This window comes from Protomyctophum parallelum (genome assembly GCF_964188405.1).
Source record: "Protomyctophum parallelum genome assembly, chromosome: 21".
In the NCBI taxonomy this organism is placed as follows: domain Eukaryota; kingdom Metazoa; phylum Chordata; class Actinopteri; order Myctophiformes; family Myctophidae; genus Protomyctophum; species Protomyctophum parallelum.
The window spans coordinates 37203452-37225679 of NC_139713.1; the positions used below are offsets into that span (position 1 = coordinate 37203452).

Genomic DNA, 22228 nt, shown 5'->3' on the forward strand with positions numbered 1-22228 from the left:
TGTTGATAGCACAATTTGAAATGTACACTCGTTCCCGGACGGTTTAGCTCAACCGTCTGGGCACCTAGGCTGCCAGACGGCGTGCTGCGGGTTCGACTCCTGAGCCCGACAGGCCTTCGCCACGTGTCACTCCCCATCTCTTTCCTGTTTAGCTACTGTTCACTATCAGTAAAGACATAAAAAGACAAAAAGAAAAATCTTAGAAAAAAAAAAAAAAAAGAAATTGCACTCTATAGCCAGCAAAATAATGTAGTCTGTGTGTTTGACTATAGGGTTTGACTGGGTTACTGGATTACTACAATGATCATAATGCTTTTGTGCACTCACCTCAACTTGTGGAGAGGGAGAGGGCTGTCTTACTGAGACAACATTAGGGATGCACCGATACGGCTTTTTGGCATTCGATACCGATTTCGATACATGGGGGTCCAGTATCTGCCGATACAGAGTACCGATCCGATACCCCCCACAAAGAAACGTAATAACCTATTAAGCTGTATGCCTCACTGTGTGGAGTCTGGAATCATTATTTTGTGTAAGGCAACATCAAGGCTTGACTTAAACATTACTTTCCCAACTTTGTAAAACAAAATGTAACAAGCACTGAATTATTTATTAAATAACTGTGCAACAATTAGACCAGGTTAATGTGTGCGCAGGCTAGCCTGGCTGCATTCCACATGTTATACTGTCAATACTACACTGCTGTGTCACAGAGGAGGTAGAGTTTTTTTCATACTGTAATTACACATAATTATCGGATCGGATCGGATAATGGATCGGCCACCGATCCGATACCCGATCTAGAATTTTAGCCTGGATCGGCGCCGATCTCCGATACGAGTATCGGATCGGTGCATCCCTAGACAACATACAAGTCCAGGAAGGAAGTGAGACCAGTGTCTGCATGTGACATCACAGACACTTTGAAATACTAAAATATCTAAAAACTCCATATTACCCACATAAAACCCCAGGAAAGTGTTTGTCTCCCAAGGATCATTGGAATAATATCTGGTTGCAAAACGGGTGAAGTGGCCCTTTAAAGGCTATGAGGCCAGACATTGTATAGCACTAGTCTGTGGATAGCTTTAAGTAGATATACGCATGCACACACAACAGATAGATACAACACAAGTGTAAAATGAGAATACATAAAACTGGCAAATTCTGTCATTTCCATTTGTAACTGTCAACAAAAGTGACAACTTTAATTGCCATTGTATTGGGCAAAATCGTACTTGTGTCATTTCCCAGCACTGAGAGGGTTATGAAACAGCTTTTCACTTTTGCCTATCTCCGCAGTGTGAAATCACACTTTCTTTGTGTGCTCTCACACCGTGTATATGAACGCAGATGCATAGTGTACAGTGTGAGTGTGTGTGTGCTATGCTATGTTATAGAAATCTAGGCTTTCTTTGGATAAACAATCTGAGGCAGCATCTCTTATGCTAATGCTCGACTACTCATTGCTCATTGTATTCACACTCTTCAAGAGCCTTTCTCTACAACAGACACCGGAGACATCAGCTATCTACCACCAGAGATTGCTGTTGACGATTCAGAGACCATAACCCCATTCAATGAGATTCTCTCCAGTCCCGCCACCATTGATGTGTTGGATATTCCTTTGGAATCCATGACACTTCCCGTTACAACAGATTCTCTGTTCCCTTTCACATCCACTCCATTAGAGGAGAAAAGGCTTTTAATAACCCCAGCGCCAACAGAGGAATTCACACTTCGAGACCCATTCACCCAAGAGTCAGATCTAATCCAACCCATCACCCAGCAGTCCACACCTCTTGAGACTGTCACTGAACAATTGGAACCGTCCTCAACAATCACTGCAGATTCTGAACTGTCTCCACCAATCTCTGAAGATTCTGAGCTGTCTCCACCAATCACTGTAGATTCTGAACTGTCTCCACCAATCACTGAAGATTCTGAACTGTCTCCACCAATCTCTGAAGATTCTGAGCTGTCTCCACCAATAACTGTAGATTCTGAACTGTCTCCACCAATAACTGTAGATTCTGAACTGTCTCCACCAATAACTGAAGATTCTGAACTGTCTCCACCAATCACTGTAGATTCTGAACTGTCTCCACCAATCACTGTAGATTCTGAACTGTCTCCACCAATCACTGAAGATTCTGAACTGTCTCCACCAATCTCTGACGATTCTGAGCTGTCTCCACCAATCACTGAAGATTCTGAACTGTCTCCACCAATCACTGAATATTTTGAACCATCTCCACCAACCACTGAAGATTCTGAATCAAAGGAACCGATCACTGATGATTCGGAACTGTCTCCACCAATCACTGAAGTTTCTGAACCAAATGAACCAATTACTGAAGATTCTGAATCAAATGAGCCAATCCCTGAAGATTTTGAACCGTCCCCACCAATCACTGAAGACTCTAAACCAAATGAGCCATTCACTGAAGATTCTAAACCATCTGCACCAATCACTGAAGACTCTGAACCAACTGAGCCAATCAGTGAAAAGTCTGAACTGTCTCCGCCAATAACTGAAGACCCTAAACTATCTGCACCAATCAGTGAAGATTCGGAACCGTCGCCACCAATAACTGAAGACTCTGAAACAAATGAACCAATCACTGAAAATGCTGAACTGTCTCCACCAATCACAGACAATTACGAAGCAAATGAACCTATCACGGAAGATTCTGAACCATCTGCACCAATCAGTGAAGATTCGGAACCGTCGCCATCAATAACTGAAGACTCTCAACCATCTGCACCAATCACTGAAGACTCTGAACCATCTGCACCAATCACTGAAGACTCTCAACCATCTGCACCAATAACTAAAGATTCTGAACCATCTGCACCAATCACTAAAGATTCTGAACAGTCGCCACCGACCAATGAAGACTCTGAACCAAATGAGCCAATCAATGAAAAGTCTGAACCGTCTCCACCAATAACTGAAGACTCTGAACCATCTGCACCAATCACTGAAGACTCTAAACCATCTGCACCAATCACTGGAGACTCTGAACCATCTGCACCAATCACTGAAGACTCTAAACCATCTGCACCAATCACTGAAGACTCTGAACCATCTGCACCAATAACTAAGGATGCTGAACCGTCCCCACAAATGAATGAGGATTCTGAACCGTCTGCACCAATCATTAAAAGATCAGAATTGCCTTCAGCTATAACAGAAGAGTCAGTGGTTCTAGTTGTGACTGAGCGCCCTCCCACCATTCCAACCCCGGTCAACACAGAGCCTTCAGAAGCCAAGATTATCGACAGAAAAGGTAGGCCACGCCTCTAGCTCTAGATAACAGTAAACATAGAGCAGTAGCCCCTAGAAAATAGAATAATCCAATTCAAACTCGCATATTTATATATATATATATATATTTATGTATCAGTTTGTCATTTTTTTATGGATCTCACGGCGTGGCTCGCTCGACAAAAGTGTCAATTTTGGGAGGCAAACCCGCATAACAATGCCGTTATACTGTACATCCTGCCATAATGTTACATTACACAACATAATATCAGATGTCAGGGGCTGTTCATTCAATTTAGATAATGACACAGAAATCCAGTTAATGCAGGGGGAGAGGGAGATAGTGGAGTGCAGGAGAGAGATGAGGGGTAGATGGGCGTTAGCAGTGGAAGGATGATGGGGTAGTGGAGGGCCTAAATGACTTGATGTGATTTATGTACAGTTCAGAGACATACAGTACATGTGCTCCCTGTGGAGCCACTGGCACTACCGGAGTAGGCCCCAAAAACTGAATGTAATGTAAATACGTATTAAACATTCAAAACGAATCAAACAGCAAAACAAACCCAATGCGATTGTTGAGACGAAGTCGTGCTATTTTGTCACTCAGTAATTTTGGCTGCCACACACACACACACAGTTACGGAAAAAACTCAACAGCCACTGTGCACGCATACTGTACGCGCTCACGCGCACATGTGTACATAATATACACACACACACACCCCTCTCACCTCATAATACCCTCCTCGAACAAGAACAGAGCAAGAGGGGGAACCCGAGCGGTCTGCCTGCCAGTGTCTGGTGTCAGACACTACAAGTTGAGCTGATTGAGATTAATGCCAGGAGCAGTGTGAATCTCTCTCACCCCTAAGGCAGTGTGGGTAACGGAGATTAAATGCACTCATGCTCTCCGCCGTGCTACATCAGCCTGCGAAACACCCTGGATTCAGAGCTGTGCTCTCTCCCCAAAGAGAGTTTGTCCGCTAGCGTGTGTGTGTGTGTGTGTGAACGGAACGCGTTTGTGTGAGGATGTGACAGAGTGGGGCCAGAGTCAGACGTGACTGGATGTGTGTAGGCGGGGTTACACTTTGGGTATGCGGCGTTAATAACGGCGCGATGCCAGGCGTGTGAAATGGTCCAGGGAGCCGCTGCTGTGAGAACAGCTGTTGGCATCCTGGATGGCCCAGGGGACGAGGGAAGAACCAGTGGGCGGGAGATAGCCTGAGGGGAGGGGATGGGTGGGGGGGGGGGGGGGGGGGCTCCGCAGCAGGGGGGCAAGATGCTAGCAGCACACAGCCCTCTGTAGAAGAAGAACAACCGGAGACGCACACACACACATGCACAGCCGCCGCCGACGCGCAAACACCTCGAGGGGGGAAAGCGTACGGATACGCCCCCACACACTAGAGTAGTCCCCAATGAACCGCTAATCATTACCGTCCCCCAACAACATACATGTTATACGGACGGTCGGCTTCATGAGATTGATTCGCCCCTGTTCGTTCCACATAATCTCCACAGCTGACTCAGATGTTTTAATTGAGGTCTCTAATTGCATTGCAGTGAACGGCACACGGTAGTATATAGAGTATATAGAAAGATGAATATAAAACGAAGCCAGTTTCTCTAGCTCGACTCTGCCTGAACTAGTTTCGCTAGACGTCTCACTGATGCACAATATAGCCCCGCGGAATCTGAAGCAAAGGATCCTGGGGAATGGCATAAAGCCCCTCTGGGAAAGTGGAACAAACAGAGTAAGAAAGAAGAGGGGGCGGGGTTGGGGGAGCTGTGAAAGAGACAATGAAGAATGTAATACAAACTGAATGTGTGCAAAAGTTATGTATAGTTAGTTCATTTGGGAGTCTGTGTGTGTGTTAGGAAAAGTAGCGACGAAAACTTGGCGGCAAGACTAACTGTTTCAGGCAGACTCTTCACATACTATTGTCTAAATGTCAGAGCTGAAATCGACATGTATGAAATGAATGCTTAAACATGTAGCTAGGTGTAATATTAGAGTCCATAGAAGTGAACCTTTCAAGCCTGTTTTCTCAACTCGCTGCTATAAGCCATATCTCCAAAACTGGTGGGTCAAACTGAAAAACCAATGTCAATTTGAAGCTATGATTGCCTGCTTTCATATGACATAAAAACGAAAATGGAAATATACTGAGCCAATCTCATATGACATATTTTCAACTCCATATAGATCATACAATACAAAACAATACATATATTGAGACAAATTATGTCTCGTTTCTCTCTGGTTTCAGGGGCGTTATAACCCATTCTGACCGGGCACCCATTTTGGTGTCAGCATCATGTTATGCTTTAGCTATTTAAAAATAGCAGATCTACAAGCTCATATCGCGCCACCGAGTGGCGCGATACGAGCTTGTAGGTCTGCTATTTTTGAAAAATCGAAGAGCGACTGACATTTTTAGAATCTGATCTCAGGTCAGAATGGGTTCATCAGACCAGTGTGTGTCCGGCGGAAACCTCGTATGAATCTGATCTCAGGTCAGAATGGGATAACTACCGTGGCGCAGACAACGCAGGTACATACAGTACATACAGAGATGCAATGACAGTTGAGTTTGGTGGAGCACAGTGGGCTGCTGCACGCAGTGTTGATTTTGACAGCAAATTCTTATTTTCGTTTTAGTTACAGTCTCTTGAATAGTTTTCATTTAGGCCTAGTCTTAGTCACATTTTTGTCACCTGGAATGTTTTAGTGTTAGTCTAGGTTTTAGTCGATTAATGTCATAAGACTTTTGTCGACAACATCTAGTTGATTTAGTTGACTAAAATGTGTATTGGCGGGCCTTGATGCCGTCATAATGACTGATTTTACACTTGTTGACAAAACTGTCAGTATATTTAGTCATTGTAGCTTAGTTTTCATTTAGCTTCCATTTCGTTTTTGTCATTGAAAAAAGGTAGTCTATGAACATTTCTCGCCATACGAAATCAACACTGGCTGCATGCTAGCACCTGCGGGCCGCCCAACAGCTCTAGTGGAGGCTAATAGGCCAATAACATGGAGGAATGCCGAGGGTTCCCCCGACCGCACTGAGCTGCTGCTGCCCTGTTCACCATCCCGGCAGGTTCATCTCGACCTCGCTAGAGTCGCTACTACTGTACATGTACAGTACTCCGAGATGTGCAGTTTGGGCTGTTTTCTGTTCCGTCTCTGATTCTGCGGCATCCTTGCACGGCGGTGGGGGGTGGTTGAGGGCCCGCGGCGACCACCCCACGTCGGTGCCCACTCCCCACTGTTGCCTTGTTATACGCCACTGCCTGCTTTTAACCCATTCTGACCTGAGATCAGATTCATACGAGGTTTTCCACTGGACACACGCTGGTCTGACGAACCCATTCTGACCTGAGATCAGATTCTAAAAATGTCAGTCGTTCTTCGATAAAAAAAAAATAGCAGACCTACAAGCTCGTATCGCGCCACTCGGTGGCGCGCTATAAGCTTGTAAGCTTGTAGATCTGCTATTTTTCAATAGCTAAAGCACGACATGATGCCGACACCAAAATGGGTGCCCGTTCAGAATGGGTTAAGAATAGCTTCATGTGAGATAACCAAATTATATTGAATGGTTTAGAATTATTAATTTATACTCTCTTGAATGACCGCGTTGTGTACAGTACAACAGACATTATGCATTTTTGACTGAAAATCTGTATTGTATAAAAACTCCATGAAGCAGATAATTACATCTAAAGCGTACAGTGATGAAGAGGTTTCTCAATCCTCTCATAATATAGCTCAGCCAAGGTCAGTCCAAGGTTAATGCTTCATCTTAAATCAAAATTCATGCTCGTCGCACAACGACGTTGTATATCCGAAAATAGCCGATCTCCAAGCTCTATACGAGCTTGGAGATGGGCTATTTTTGGTGTGCCGACACGATCATACTACAAATTATTAATCAGGCTCCTCCAGGCTCCCCTGTGGGCGTGAGCCACTATCAGATGAAGACAGAGAGAAACAGGCTGAAATAATGTATCGGTGACGTTTACACTGAACGAATAACAAATCATCTCATGCAGATTATATACTGTAAACCTCAGTGATGGGCGATTAGAACCACAGCACACATTTATTTGCATAATTATTGTCAGTAAGCGTGTGACCCCCCGTCTGAAACAAATAAAAAAGAAAATAATGTTTTTTGAGATATTAGAGAAAAGCCTTCCTATAGACCCTGTCTGGGAAAGAATGAAGGGAAAAGGAGCCATTCAATTGCTGATTCCTATGATTTTATATGAACGTTTGACAAGTCACATTAAGATACAGTATAGATACAACTGTACACCACTAGGTGGAGCCCGAGGCAGCCCAAGAGCAAAAGGTCATTGTGCTTCTGGCATGCACAGTGATTTGAAAGTGTTGTTTCTCCTTTTTGGAGTCGGGCCTAATTGGGGTCAAAGTCAGGCCATTTAAAAGTGTGAGCCTATATGTTCTCCATCCATAGCGCTGGGATCATCCATCCAGTTGACAGATGCAACTTGCAAGGCCATGGATAAGATATACTGCGACTCCAAAGCTGACATTCTGTCAGCAAATATTACATGCTGCTTCAAGTTGTTTTTCTGTTAAAAAAAACAAACTTAAAAAAACAATATAGTGTCTGGCAATGTGCTATAGCTAGTGTCATCTGACGGTCTACGTCTGATGCCGTTTTCATTCAGAATCAGATTGTTTGATAAGACGGATGAATGGGTGTGAGCAGGGACGGATTAACGAGGGCCCTGGGGTCAGTAATCTCTGTGGTTTTTCCGTTTATCATCTTTTTGACCTAAATTTAAAACAATCAACAGCCAATGAATGTCCCCAAACGGCCTCAAACCCAGTACCATGCAGCCCAGGTCCCCTGAAGGGCCCCTGGCCCAATGGCTAATTTAGCCCTGGGTGTGAGAGATAATTGGGAGGAATGAAAGGACAGGACAGTAGAAATGTGTATATATAGCGTCCCTCTGGGGGCAAACATCTGGTAAGAATAGCAGATCTGCAAGCTATTCTCTCAAGGATCTACAGCAGTATAGCACAGGCAGTAGTGCAGGTTCAAATCATCAGATTTGCAGGGCTTAAATCAGTGGATTCAAAAACCCTCTCTGGAATATATGTAAAGTGTGGATGCCACTCTCCTGAATGGTAGAAGATGTATAGAATAAATAATTGTGTCTTATAAGAGATTTCTTGTAGATCTGCTATTTTATTTTTGGTGAAGAGGTTTGGATTATAGACTAGAGGTAAACCGTTAAGGGGCCTTGCATAGACCCCAGGGGGATACCTGTATATGTACATCTTTTTTTCTTCTGTTCCATTTAGGACAAACTTTTACGTCATCGCTCCGCTTTTGGAAAGTGCCTACAACAACTGCAACGTCGGTTATGTGCTTCATATAGCTAACTTGTGTGTTATAGCTTATGTCTAGTGTCCTAATCCTACACAATACGACAGTGTTTGTCAAGGTCTGGTTCGGGGGCCCGCCATGGGGGTCCAAAATAAACAGTCTGTAACAGGGTGTAAAAATGGAAGAAAGATAATCTTTGGGACCCCAATTTCCACTGTCAAATTGAGTGTGCAAATGGAGGGTCCATTTAGACATTTGGTGGTCCCTGAAGCCGACGTTGAGAGCCAGTTGCACCACCTCACACTAAGTCCAACCTTAGCCTAGAGCTTAAATGGCATTTTAAAAGGCTTTTAAGTCAAGCCACTTAAGCTATAACTATAGGCTAAGGCTACGTTTGAACTCAGTGCGAGGTGGTGCATCTGGCTCCAGTGCACCATGCTAACAGAAGCATTTCTGATGAGTGCTTGCTCTTCTGTGGTGCTGCAAGATACTCAGGGTCGTATGACCACACAGCCTGACGGGAGGAAGGAAGATGAGGATGTTGAAGACAAGAAAGAGATAGAAGAAAAAAGGAAAGGTAGAATTAGGACATACTGTTGTTTTTTTTGTTAGTTCTTTAGTACAGAGATTCTCAACTCTTTCACATCAGGGCCCAAATGTTCCCCTTGGTCGCGATTACGTGATTCCTTTAATACCGTAACCACGTTCAACCCCACATCCCTATTTTGGACATAATAGGCAATATCTCTGAGGGGCACTAGGACCTTCTATATCCAGCTTTTGGTGTGTGTGTGTGTGTGCACAAACTTTGTCCTACACACACATTAAATTCCCATTGACAATGAATGGACAATTTTACGTCATAGTGTCTGAGCAAATAGACATAGTGTCTATTTTACACCATGATGATGTACGATGACAAGAGCGCCCCTCACTTCACACGGGTGTGATTTTTCAACTTAAACTTAAAAAATATATATTTTCAAATAGCCAATCTACAACCTCATACATGTGTTGCATTGTGAGCTTGTAGACCATATTGTGCTATTTTTCTTATTTATTTTGTATCTGAAAATGCGCTTAAGTGGTGAATATCAGGCAACACAATGTTCCTTCCATTATCCTGTTCACCAACAGTGCGGGAACACCGTTTGGGTCCTGATAAAATAGTTAAGGATCATTTCCATTAAACGGATCGATTGTAGCTTGTACATCCCTTTGGTTAGACCCGATTCCGTAGGACAGCGCCACTCACCGTAACAAACCGAGAATCAGTCACTGTTGTTTACTGCGATGTAAACAAGTAGCATAAATTGGTCTTTAGAGTCCAGTAAAACTCCCCTTCCATCTAGCCAACATTCCTCCCTTATACAGTAACAGATTAGAGCTGACCTCTCCATAGCATTGATAGTTGCCCAGAGGCTATACTGTGCTGAATATACCGTGTCCCTGCTGCAGCTGTGTGACTGAGCACAGCGCCGCCGGCAGGTGCAGGTATAGACGAATGTTGAACGCTGATTCTTAAACAAAGATCCCTTCCTCTCCCAAAGGGCTTCTGAAACTCTTGATCTCAGGAGAGCCCCAGGCTCATTTTGGCATCATATACAAAGCATTTGAAGGTAAGAGGGCCGAAAACAAGCCGGGCCAGGGGACTGTAGAGACATGTAGTACATGGTAGTAGACAGTAGCAGTAGTTTGGACCAGTAGTGCAGGTTCAAATCATCTGATTTGCAGGGCTTAAATGAGTGGATTCAAAAACCCCCTCTGGAATTTATAAAGTGTGGATTTTCTCCTGAACGGTAGAAAGATGTATAGAAGAAAGAACTGTGGAGAAATTCCTCTCGTTTATTTTCTGTTTGTCCGTTTCTGTTTTTGTTTTTCTCACCTGCATCCGTCTGCCCCTTGTCATTCTGCATGTGTGTTTGTACAATTCATCACAATCAAGGTAAGTAACCACACATCAATTCAACGTCGTTGCGTGATACATCCGCGATTATACAAACTGTTGTTCGTCATACAAATGGCAGCTCTGACGTTATGTTAATCCGTTTTGGAAAGATGTTTGTTTGTCAATTATTCATGTAATGACTGCATCCATGGCTCTCCCAAGCTGGTTCTCGTAATACACCATACCTTGTTATCAATTAACTAGCGATAAATACTCCTAAGGTAGCATCTTGACTGTTTGCGTTAATCTGAGAAACAATGTCCCATTGCCTCTCTCGTCTGTGCAGTAATTGGCCATTTATATTTAATTAGGCAGTTCCCCTCCCCCCCACCCCCCCCTGTGAATAGGGTTCCTTCAGTGCTGAGAGCAGCATTTTATGGCGCTTCCTTTAAACCAACCCATTAATATTTCATCTGGCATCATCAACCAAACAATAATAAAATAATAATGTGACGGCTGATTAAACAGCTAAACTCCGACTTTTTAATGTGCATTTAAATGTGTATTTGCATAAACATGCCCGGTAAACGCCTCTTTAGAGGACAGTGATGCCTTGAAGCACGACTTCTAAAGCTTAATAAAACCTTAATTAGGTACCATGATGATCTGAACGAGAAATGTAGAGCAACCCACCCAGCACACATGCGCGCACACACTCAACTCTGACTCACTCTGAGAGTGTACAAATGTAACCAATTGACTCCTCATGGGTCCATTTTGTTACATCTGTACACTCTCAGAGTAAATGTAATGCTGAGGATTTTACTGTATAAGCATAATGTTAATGATGTCATACATACAACATAATGGTATTCCACCCTTTTTTCCCCACAGTATCACATTAAGCATAATGTTTTTATTTTATACATACAATTTGGAGGATTAAAATGTAATTCCATGAGGCATGTTGAAAAGCTTTCCTAAAATGTGTTTAGATCACTGTTTCCATAGCTTTACAATGTTTTACCTTGGATCAAATTAAAAGAAACACTGTCGACTGTTGCAAAGGGCGACTCTAGGCTCATTAGCATGGAGAATGAAGAAACATTTGTTACAATGTTACCAAAATGTTAGTGTTAAATTAAGTTAAATTAAACTAAATTAAAACTAAGCTATGATGACTAAAACTAAGACTACATATATTGACAATTTCGTCAACAAATAAAAACTAGACTAAAATGTTAGGAAGGGACTAGTGGACAAGAGATCCAGTATGAGTCATTTTACACTTGGTTTGCATGCTGAAAGTAGCAGATCTACAAGCTCGTGACGCATTGTGACTAAATCGACTAAATCAACTGTAGATTTAGTCGACTAAAATTGTATGATATTTAGTCGTCTAAAACTAGACTAACACTAAAACATTCCGGGTGACTAAAATGTGACTAAAACGTACTGAAAACTATTCAAGAGACTATGACTAAAACTAAAATCAAAATTTGCAGCAACACTGTCCTACACAGGATTTGAACCTAGGTGGCCTGTGTGGGGGGGGAAGAACTTGTGCTGCTCTTCAAAAATGGAATCCCTGCTTGGACAGGGGACTTAACGCTTATAACTGAAGGACCTCCAGGATCAATAAAGTGTACACCAGTATCTTATTGGAAGAACAGGGGGAGACCACCTCCAACAACTGCACATGTGCTAGTTGTATATTGTATTAACACGCTCGTTTCATTCATTAAAATATAAATTGCAGCTTTAAAAGCACTTACAAGCATACGCACGCACGCACACACACACACACACACACACACACACACACACACACACACACACACACACACACACACACACAGGATACAGAGTGGAATTCCCGTCAGCATAGCACAGTAAAACATAGTCAGCAGTATTATATTGTTGTAATGGAAGGGGGGATTTAAGTGGTCACTGTCTATTGAACTAATAGTAAGCGAAACAAAATAGCAGTAAAAGGCAATATCCTTTGATTGTACACAATCATGCTCTAATACAGTGGTTTTCAACCCATTTCATGTCAAGGCCCATTATTTATTCAGTATTTATTATTTAAGCAATGGACCACCATTTGATAAGATTTTGCCTTGCAGACCCAAAACTAAAGAATATGTTGTTGTTGTTGGATAAGATTTTGTCCACAATTCCATGCTGTGTTGATGTTGGTACCATTAGGAGAGACAACAGGCAAAAATTAAGTAATGCAGACGTTTAACAATAATGTAACTCTTGCTAAATGTAAATGCAGAATGTCCTATGAAGATATAAGGGTCCATTTGGTTACCAACTCTCTATCATTTAGCTGGGGGACCACCTGGAACCCCCTCAAGGACCACTGGTGGACCTCGGACCACTGGTTGGAAACCACTGCTCGAATACACAATAAACTTGGAGTAAAACCCGTTTTCATTAAAAACATACGATTATTTACATACATTTAAATATATATGACACACGGAGCAACTCAGGTAGATAAACATAAACATAAGCATACTGAGACTCTGTGGTCTGTGCGTTCCACTGACCGACCCCCCAACGCAGACTCTACATTGTGAGCTTGTAGATCGGATATCTTTGGTGAAGAGATTACGAGGGGAAAAAGTGGTCCAACTGCAGTTATTTTAACTCAGTCAGTGTATTTATTTACAAAGAATAGGGTTTAAGTGGTTAACCCATTCTGACCTGAGATCAGATTCATACGAGGTTTCCGCCGGACACACACTGGTCTGATGAACCCATTCTGACCTGAGATCAGATTCTAAAAATGTCAGTCGTTCTTCGATTTTTCAAAAAATAGCAGACCTACAAGCTCGTATCGCGCCACTCGGTGGCGCGATATGAGCTTGTAGATCTGCTATTTTTAAATAGCTAAAGCATAACATGATGCTGACACCAAAATGGGTGCCCGTTCAGAATGGGTTAAATGAATAGTGTTTATTTCGTTGACTAAAACTATGACAAAAAATGTCCGTCGACTACCTTTTTTCACTGACGAAAACTACATAAACTAAATAAAAACTAAGCCATGATGACTAATGGTGACACCTGGTGTACACCCCGTTGATAAATAAGGGCTTATGACTATAAATATACTGACATTTTCGTCAACAGATAAAAACTAGACTAAAATGTTAGGGAGGGACTAGTGGAGAAGAGATCATTATTATTATTATTATTATTAGTTTGGTTGCACTCTGAAAAGATCAGCTATTTTCAGCATGCAACCAACTGTAAAATCTGCCATTACAACACCATCAAGGCACTAAAACACTAAAACATTTCAGATGACTAAAATATGACAAAAACAAAATTAAGCTGTATTCCCAAAGACTATATGGACTAAAACTAAAAATCTAAATTCGCTGAACAAAATCAACACCGAATGCATACTGCGGCGTTGACTGTGCAGTCAGTGTGCACTGTACTATTCTCTCTCTCTCTCTCTCCTCTCCTTTCCAGACTGTGAGTGTTATGGCCACTCCAACCGCTGCAGCTACATCGAGTACCTGAACATTGTGACGTGCGTCAGCTGTAAGCACAACACCAGAGGCCAGAACTGCCAGCACTGCAGACTGGGCTACTTCCGCAACGCCTCCACCGAGCTGGACGACGAGGGCGTCTGCATAGGTGAGTGTGGGCGACGGGCCGGGGGTGGTGCGCAACGCAGCCGTGTCGATTTTGACGGCGCATTTTGATTTTAGTTTTGGTCACAGTCTCTTGAATAGTTTTCATTGTATAGTCACATTTTAGTCACACCCGGGAATGTTTTAGTGTTAGTCTAGTTTTAGTCGGCTAAATCTACAGTTGATTTAGCCGACTAAAATGTATTTTTGGTCGAGCCTTTGGTGATGCCGTCGTAATGGCTGATTTCACACTTGCTGAAAATTGCCGATCTACAAGCTCACAACGCGTGGCGCTGCGAGGGATTGACAACATTTTCAATATATGTAGTCTTAGTTTTAGTCATACCTTAGTTTTCATTTAGTTTTCGTCAGTGAAAAAAGGTAGTCGATATCAACACTGGTGTGGCGGGGCTTTTTCTTTAACCACTTTTGCCACGCCATTTGCACTATTTTCTGGCAACGCGATTCTTTTTTCTTTTTTCAAGATTTGTTTTTGGCTTTATTGATAGTATCAAGTGAAGATAGACAGGAAAAAGGGAGAGAGTGAAGGGGAGAGACATGCAGCAGAGGTCGTCATGAACGGGACTCAAACATGCGACATGCTGTCAAAGCCTATATGTGGCATGCGCCTGGACCACTTGGCCAACAGGCGCCCGGCAACGAGATTCTAAGAGCACACATCATCAGAATCAGAATCAGAATCCAGTGAAAGGATAGAGAAAAAGAGGAGCATAAAGTGCATAATACGACCAATGTGAGTGCATAATAAAAAAAAAGGTCATACTGAAGGTATGTACGAATGTAAATTTGTACATACCCTATAAACAATCTAGGCTTAGGCTATCAGCTGTTCTGTGTGCATGTGCACATGTAGGTGCATGCACGTGAGTGCACGTGCATGCGCGTGACGTGGTACCGGAAAAGAAATCACCATTATAATCACCACTGCGCGCAGCAGAGCGTATGCTGCATGTACTTTCACAGGTCATACATTTTCCATATGTACAAAAGCGGCATGTCTTGGTAGGAGGTCAATCCTCTTGCATTTGCCGTGGAGCTAAAATCTGGTGTTGATTGGGATCCATCTGTAGGTGGACTGTGGGGGGTTGGAGGGTAAGCTTGCACGGTTGGAAGGACAAAGAGGGCCGAGGCCTCGGAGTCAGCACAAATTAGGCCCCACGCAGTAAAAATCCTCAGTGTTAATTGATCCATTTGTAACTTCCAGACTGTACTTCAGAGTTCAAATGAACTATGGATTTTACTGTGCATTTGCTTGCGTTATGCGCTGGCACAGTTGCACACCATGCAGGGTGGGGGGAAAAAAGGAATATATCACACCGGCACCTCTGGCGCGCAAACCTTCACTAACGTTGCATTTTTCACTCACTCTCCATTACTCATTCTCACTTCATCATATGGTGATGCTTGGTCATACCTTCCGCATCCGATGCTGACACAGAGGACATCCTTTCACGTGCCATAATTGTCAAGGACAGATCAAAAACCTGATTCCCACCTCGGTGGGGATCGCTATGCAAACTGGACGACGGGGCTGAGTCGGCAGACGCGGGCTTCGCACCACTCTGCGCAGGCACTTGCTTGTGTCAAGCGAGTGCTTGGCACTCTGATGAGTATTCGCTTGGCTTTGACCTTGCACGAGTGTAACGCCCGGGACTCGTACTCAGGTTCTCCTGTGTGAAAGTCCAATATCTTACCCACTAGACCAAAGGGATATCCCAATGTTCCAGGGGAGACATGGCCTTTTGAGGCCATCAGGCGAGCACACCTCGCAGGGCCTCTGACAGCGGTGCCTGCCTCGTTTTAAACGGTTTAAATAGTGTTTACATATTTTCAATGTTTTTTTTTTAATGCCAACGTCATCTTCATCTCTTCCACGTGCAGCGCACATTCCATTGTCACGTGACATGGATTTGGCATAATGTCGAAGATTTTCTGAAATGTACCTCAGCATGCTTTTGGACCCAGTGAGGGGATCATGACCAAGCGTTATAGTATTAGTATGTGACCGGTTGAGAGTGGGAATATGTTGAACCGATATGCAGATTTAGTTCATGTGACCTCTTATAGCCCTATAACAGACAAAGTACATGTATGCATATAGCCTACTGTAGGCCCTATACGGTACAGTATGCATACTGTACTTTGCCGTATGACAAATAGCATAAATAGCCAATCTACAAGCTCACAATGTGTCACATTGAATATTGTTGGGGAAAATATTTGATATTTCTTTGAAATCTTTCGATGATAGGTACAGGTTCAAAGTTGTTAACCCATTCTGACCGGGCACCCATTTTGGTGTCGGCATCATGTTATGCTTTAGCTATTGAAAAATAGCAGATCTACAAGCTCGTATCGCGCCACCGAGTGGCGCGATACGAGCTTGTAGGTCTGCTATTTTTGAAGAATCGAAGAGCGACTGACATTTCTAGAATCTGATCTCAGGTCAGAATGGGTTCATCAGGACCAGTGTGTGTCCGGCAGAAAACCTCGTATGAATCTGATCTCAGGTCAGAATGGGTTAAATTAATACCGGTACACACACACCCATGCACATACCAATTTGTCCCTTTTTCCAGAGTGTAACTGTAACCAGCTGGGTTCTGTCCACGACCGATGCAACGGTACCGGATACTGCCAGTGTAAAGACGGTGCTACCGGAAACAAGTGTGATGACTGTCTGTCTGGATACTACTGGAAACAAGGGTGTTACCGTAAGTAGAGCCTACTGGGCCAGCGGTGGGGAAAGTACTCAAATGTTTTACTTAACACAATGACTGCGGATAGTTAAAAATCGTGAAATAACCTTCACTGCTGAGTATTTCACTGACCTTTCATCCCGGCACTGATGTAGGTACATTTCAAAAAATCTGCTAGAATACATTCCATTTGTAATAGTGTACAGAAATATTCCACAGTCAAGACAACAACAGCTGGGAACTGCGGGGACACGGGCGCGGCCATTGCCCCTCGTTGACTTTTGCGTCGCACCTCAATTTCATGCCATAGTAAATGCTACATTCATGGACTGGACATAGCCCAAACATTTAGATTCTCGTAGAGGTTTTTTTCGATTCTGACGAATCTCTCTACGAGAGTCTAAAAGATAACCCCGCCCCTAACGTCGAAGAAGGAACGTTTGTGCCTCAAAATCACTCTTACCTTGTACAAATGCAAAATCTAAGCTGCTTTAAATGTTGCCCCACTTGTTTGTGAGGTGTTCGCAATCAGATTAAACACCGCACATGCTTATTTTTCAATAAAAAAGGTATTTTAATCCACTCTGTTTCTGAATCCTCCATTGTAAATGAGGTAAACGGCGCAACAGAATATTGCCCGCGCCCCTAGCGGTCAGGGTTCTCTTGCGCATTTACAATGGAGAGAAAAGCAAGATGGCCGCCAGATTCCGAGACAGAGTTGATTAAAATACCTTTTTCATTGAAAAATAAGCATGTGCTGTGTTTAATCTGATTGCGAACACCTCACAGACAAGTGGGGCAACATTTAAAGCAGCTTAGATTTTGCATTTGTACAAGGTAAGAGTGATTTTGAGGCACAAACGTTCCTTCTTCGACGTTAGGGGCGGGGTTATCTTTTAGACTCTCGTAGAGAGATTCGCCAGAATCGAAAAAAACCTCTACGAGAATCTAAATGTTTGGGCTAGACTGGACAGGTAAAAGGGCAGCTAGGGGCTCATCATGCCCCCTTTGATGTCCATGTGTGCACGTGCCTGACTGTGCTACTTAATCTATTGCATATCTCAATATTCCCTTTAGTCCTCAAGGGAATGGATCATGTAGCTCATTAGTAGCATCAGCTGCGTGCTCCTTTAATTGATGACCGTGTCACACCTTAACCCCATTACTGAGATCCTACCAACCACTAGCATCTACCATCCAGTCAGGGACCTGTGTGTCAAACACACATTCTTATTCAAATGCACACTTACACCTACACACATGTGCACGTGTGTGTGTGTGTGTGTGTGTGTGTGTGTGTGTGTGTGTGTGTGTGTGTGTGTGTGTGTGTGTGTGTGTGTGTGTGTGTGTGTGTGTGTGTGCATGCGTACATGCTTTTGGAAAGCATCCTTATTTATTGCAGTGCAGGGCCTATGTGTTTGTGAACTATTAATACCACGAGGCTTGACATTCTAGTCTAACATAATGCAAAAAACCTTGTTATCCTTTGAGTAACAATGGTGCTGTAGTTATTTTAGGTATGTCTCCTCGTGGTACCCCCCCCCCTCTTCCTCGCACACACAACCAGACAGACACAGACTCTCCGTGTTTTTAGGTCAAGTTTATTGTACAGTGTAACTACCCCTTTGTTTTCTCTAATGACTTTTATAGCTTTTTAATGATGTTATTCATTCATACATACATAAAGATTACCTGAACACATTATACAAATTATATTATGAGGTGGACGTTCCTCAAAAACAATGATTTTTAACTCGAACCCAGAGAATAGAAAGTGTGCAGTGCTCGAGAAAAAAAAACAGACTTTGGGGGGGGGGAAAGATTGCGGTAACAAAAAGGCAGGTGTTGCCTGTTATTGTCCCTGAGGCAAAGCTGGGAGAATTTATCTTGCCTCTTTCACTTCTGTCTTCCCTTTTCTACCAGGTTCCTTTTTTGCCCTGAATTCTGCTCCTCTGACTGCATCTCGGTTTCCCTTCTCGCGGTTTCTTAATTTGATGCTCTGCGTCTTGTTTTTCTTCACGTCGTTTCTCATTATGCCCCTTTTATCTAGGGCTGTCACGATCGTCACAATTTATTTGACGATGAATTGCGTTGTACAATTTTACATACGACGATTGAATTGTGTTTTTCCATTGAACACGGGAACATAAAAATTGCATTGCCGTTTCGCCTTTTAGGTTTTGTAACCATGGGGCAGATATGACCAAATCACTTACACTATACATAGAAATGACTGACACCACTAATCAAAATAAATAATGTAGGCCTACTACAGAGCAACATAGGCCATCATTAATTTAATAGTGGAAATAGCTTGTGGATCGGCCACTATTTCTATTTCTGTAAATGCGATTAGGCGATTATGCAATAATTGTGACAAGCCAGTCTGTATCTTCCATTTCCCTTCATACTGTTTCTTACTATAGACATACATTCCATGTATTCGTATACATAATGTCGTCCGTGGGAAGCTTGTGGAAAAGTGGAGATATTTGACTAAACACTGCATGTCCCGCTGCTATAACTGCGAGCGGAGGACACCGACATATGGCTGTGTATTGGGAATACATGGAATGCATGTACGATCACAGTGAAAGTGCTTTAAAATGGTAGATTTTACTTTTAGCTTTTAGTCCTCTTGTCCTGTTTTACTGCTCACTTCTGTGGGGCTGACCTACGTACATTTCAATGCATTTTAAAAATACGTAAATATGTATGTGACAAATAAAGAGTGATTGATTGATTGACATTCTAGGGCTAGGGGCACAGCCAGGTGCTATGGCTATATGGGGGGGTCCTTGACATGGAAATGTTTGTGTATATTATCATGTCTACTTTTCTCTCCCCCCGCAGCTAACAATTGTGACGAGGAGCTGCTCCTGTGCCAGAACGGAGGAACCTGCTACCAGAACCAGAAGTGCATCTGCCCTCCGGAGTTCAAGGGCGTGCTGTGCCAAGACCCTCGCTGCGAAAGCGGCAAGACCTGCAGCGTCGCCGCGCCTTTCCCCCGCCTCTCCGCGGCCACCCTGCCACTCTGCTTTCTGCTGTCCCGCCTCCTGACCACATTAACTTGACACTGAGCTGCCACCGCCCTGTGACAGAGGGGGCGGTGTGTGTGTGTGTGTGTGTGTGTGTGTGTGTGCGCGCGCGTGTGTGTCATATGTCTGCGGATTGTAGTGAAGGGTGACCCTGCCTGCACAACGAGGGCCATCATAGTCAACGGGGGCCTCTATCAACACTTTGCAACACACATACATTCGCACGAGTGCACACAGACATATGCACATTATGCGCATTGACGCCTGATGTATACATAGTTGCGCACCGGCGTCCTGCACCGGAAATGCTCGATCTATAAACTCCTTAAAAGCTTATAGATCCACTATTTTCTGTGCGAGACACGGCGTGCGACAAAGTCAGACTGCAGTATTCACACACTGTCTCACACACACACATACACACCTCACAGGACTGTTACTGAGAATGCACCCAGATGGGACTGTATCGGAACGAAAAGAGGACGAACTTCAGAGCCAAGTGGATGCAGACAGGGGGGACACGAACGATAACAACCAAACCACTGTCTCTATCCCTTTATTCCAGTGCTGGGACGATGTGCATCATACCAAAAACGCGTACAAACAAAAGAGAAACACTTTACGTCACTACTGTTTTCACGTCGGGAGAGAGAGGAGGAGGGACCAGCTGTCGTAACAAACGGGAATTTATTTGTTTTGTTTTTCACCCTTGGTTGTTGGCTGAGAACCTCCGTCTCCATAAAGACTGATATTACTGATGAACAATGGTGTCCTCTTAGACTTAGTGGGGTTTATGTTCGACATGTGGAGGCTGGGAGGGAGACGGTGTGCGTGCGTGTGTGTGTGCGCTCACACACACACACACGTGTGTGACTGTGTGTGTGTGTGTGTGTGTGTTACTATACTTGTGAGGGCCAAATGTCCCTGCAAGTATAGTAGAATCGGCTATTTTCAGTGCGCAACACCAGAGTGCAACTCTGGTTTTAGAGCTAGGGTTAAGAATGGCAAAAACTAAATGGTAGAAAATGTCATTCATACAATTGCCTTTTGATATCCTCACATCACAAGTATAGTAATACCTATAGTGTGTGTGTGTGTGTGTGTGTGTGTGTGTGTGTGTGTGTGTGTGTGTGTGTGTGTGTGTGTGTGTGTGTGTGTGTGTGTGCGTGCGCAAGAGAACCTGCTGCTGAGGCCTACATAGAATATTAACCAGGTTTCATTTGTTCTCAAAAGATGAGACTTGATTTCACGTTTTCTTCTATTTCTGCTGCAAATTTTTATTTATTTATTCTATCTTCTGTCATTGTATCTAATGTGCCCACTTACAGTCGCTGAGATTATATACATATAATATTCAGAGGGTTATGAATAATACAATTTAGTCACTACTATGGTCGTTATAGGAATGAGTGATTGTTGCCACACTTAGCGAGATTTTATCTTCACAACAGTATTCAGGAAACAGAATTTAACAGAATTTATCTTATCAGAAATCTAAAAGAGAGAATAGATATCAAAGTATCAATATTATATGACATTATTTGAATATTTTTTGTAGAAACTATTTTTGTTTGGAGTTACAATAAATTATAACAAATGACATTTACAACTATTACAATTGCTTTTTATTAATGGACTGTAAATGTTACAGTAAATAAGACTGTTATTTGCCCTTGCTTGTATATTATTGCTTCAGTCTCAACGCATACTGTTGCCACTGGTAAGTTATCAGATTGCTTCTGGAATTTCATCGTGGCTCATTGTGATGTTGTAGATTTCTATTTACAAATAGCCAAAGTATAAAATAAGGCTCAAAAGTGGTTAATGTATGTTTCGTAATAATAATCTACAGTAAATATGCAAACTAACGTCCAACTAAAAGTGCAATATTCACCAATAATGACATAGTAGGGAGATTGAATGTAGCCCCGCTTAGCCAGACTTTCAGAAATCAGAGATAGGTGTAAAGATATCCGTTCAGGTTGAATGTGGTTAACTCTGAGTGTATTAATAAACTCAGAGTCCACTTCTACACTCTCAGAGTTAATTTAGCTATATAGGATTTTACTGTGTCCAAGTCATTTTCTCATATGTCACACACACCAAGTATGAATGAAGAACCTAAATGAAACAAATCATTTAACTTTGAAATCCAATAGCCCTTAATAATCCAGATCAGACATTTAGACTACAACTTCTACAACATACATTAAGATGTATGTTGTATAGAAGACAAATGAGAAGATTGAATTAGACTTTGTACAACAACAATACATTAGC

General features: G+C 42.9%; 1 protein-coding gene across 1 annotated transcript in view; it reads left to right on the forward strand.

The window, feature by feature from the left end:
* ntng2b (netrin g2b) overlaps positions 1-19984 on the forward strand; it is a gene marked incomplete at both ends in the record, with an annotated part of 96226 nt that extends 76242 nt beyond the window's left edge. Inside the window, 3 exons of the mRNA XM_083793406.1 lie at positions 14027-14194; positions 16791-16925; positions 19764-19984. Coding sequence (XP_083649532.1) covers positions 14027-14194; positions 16791-16925; positions 19764-19984 — 524 coding nt within the window. The remainder of the gene's footprint in view (positions 1-14026; positions 14195-16790; positions 16926-19763) is intronic.
* Positions 19985-22228: the final 2244 nt, after the last annotated feature.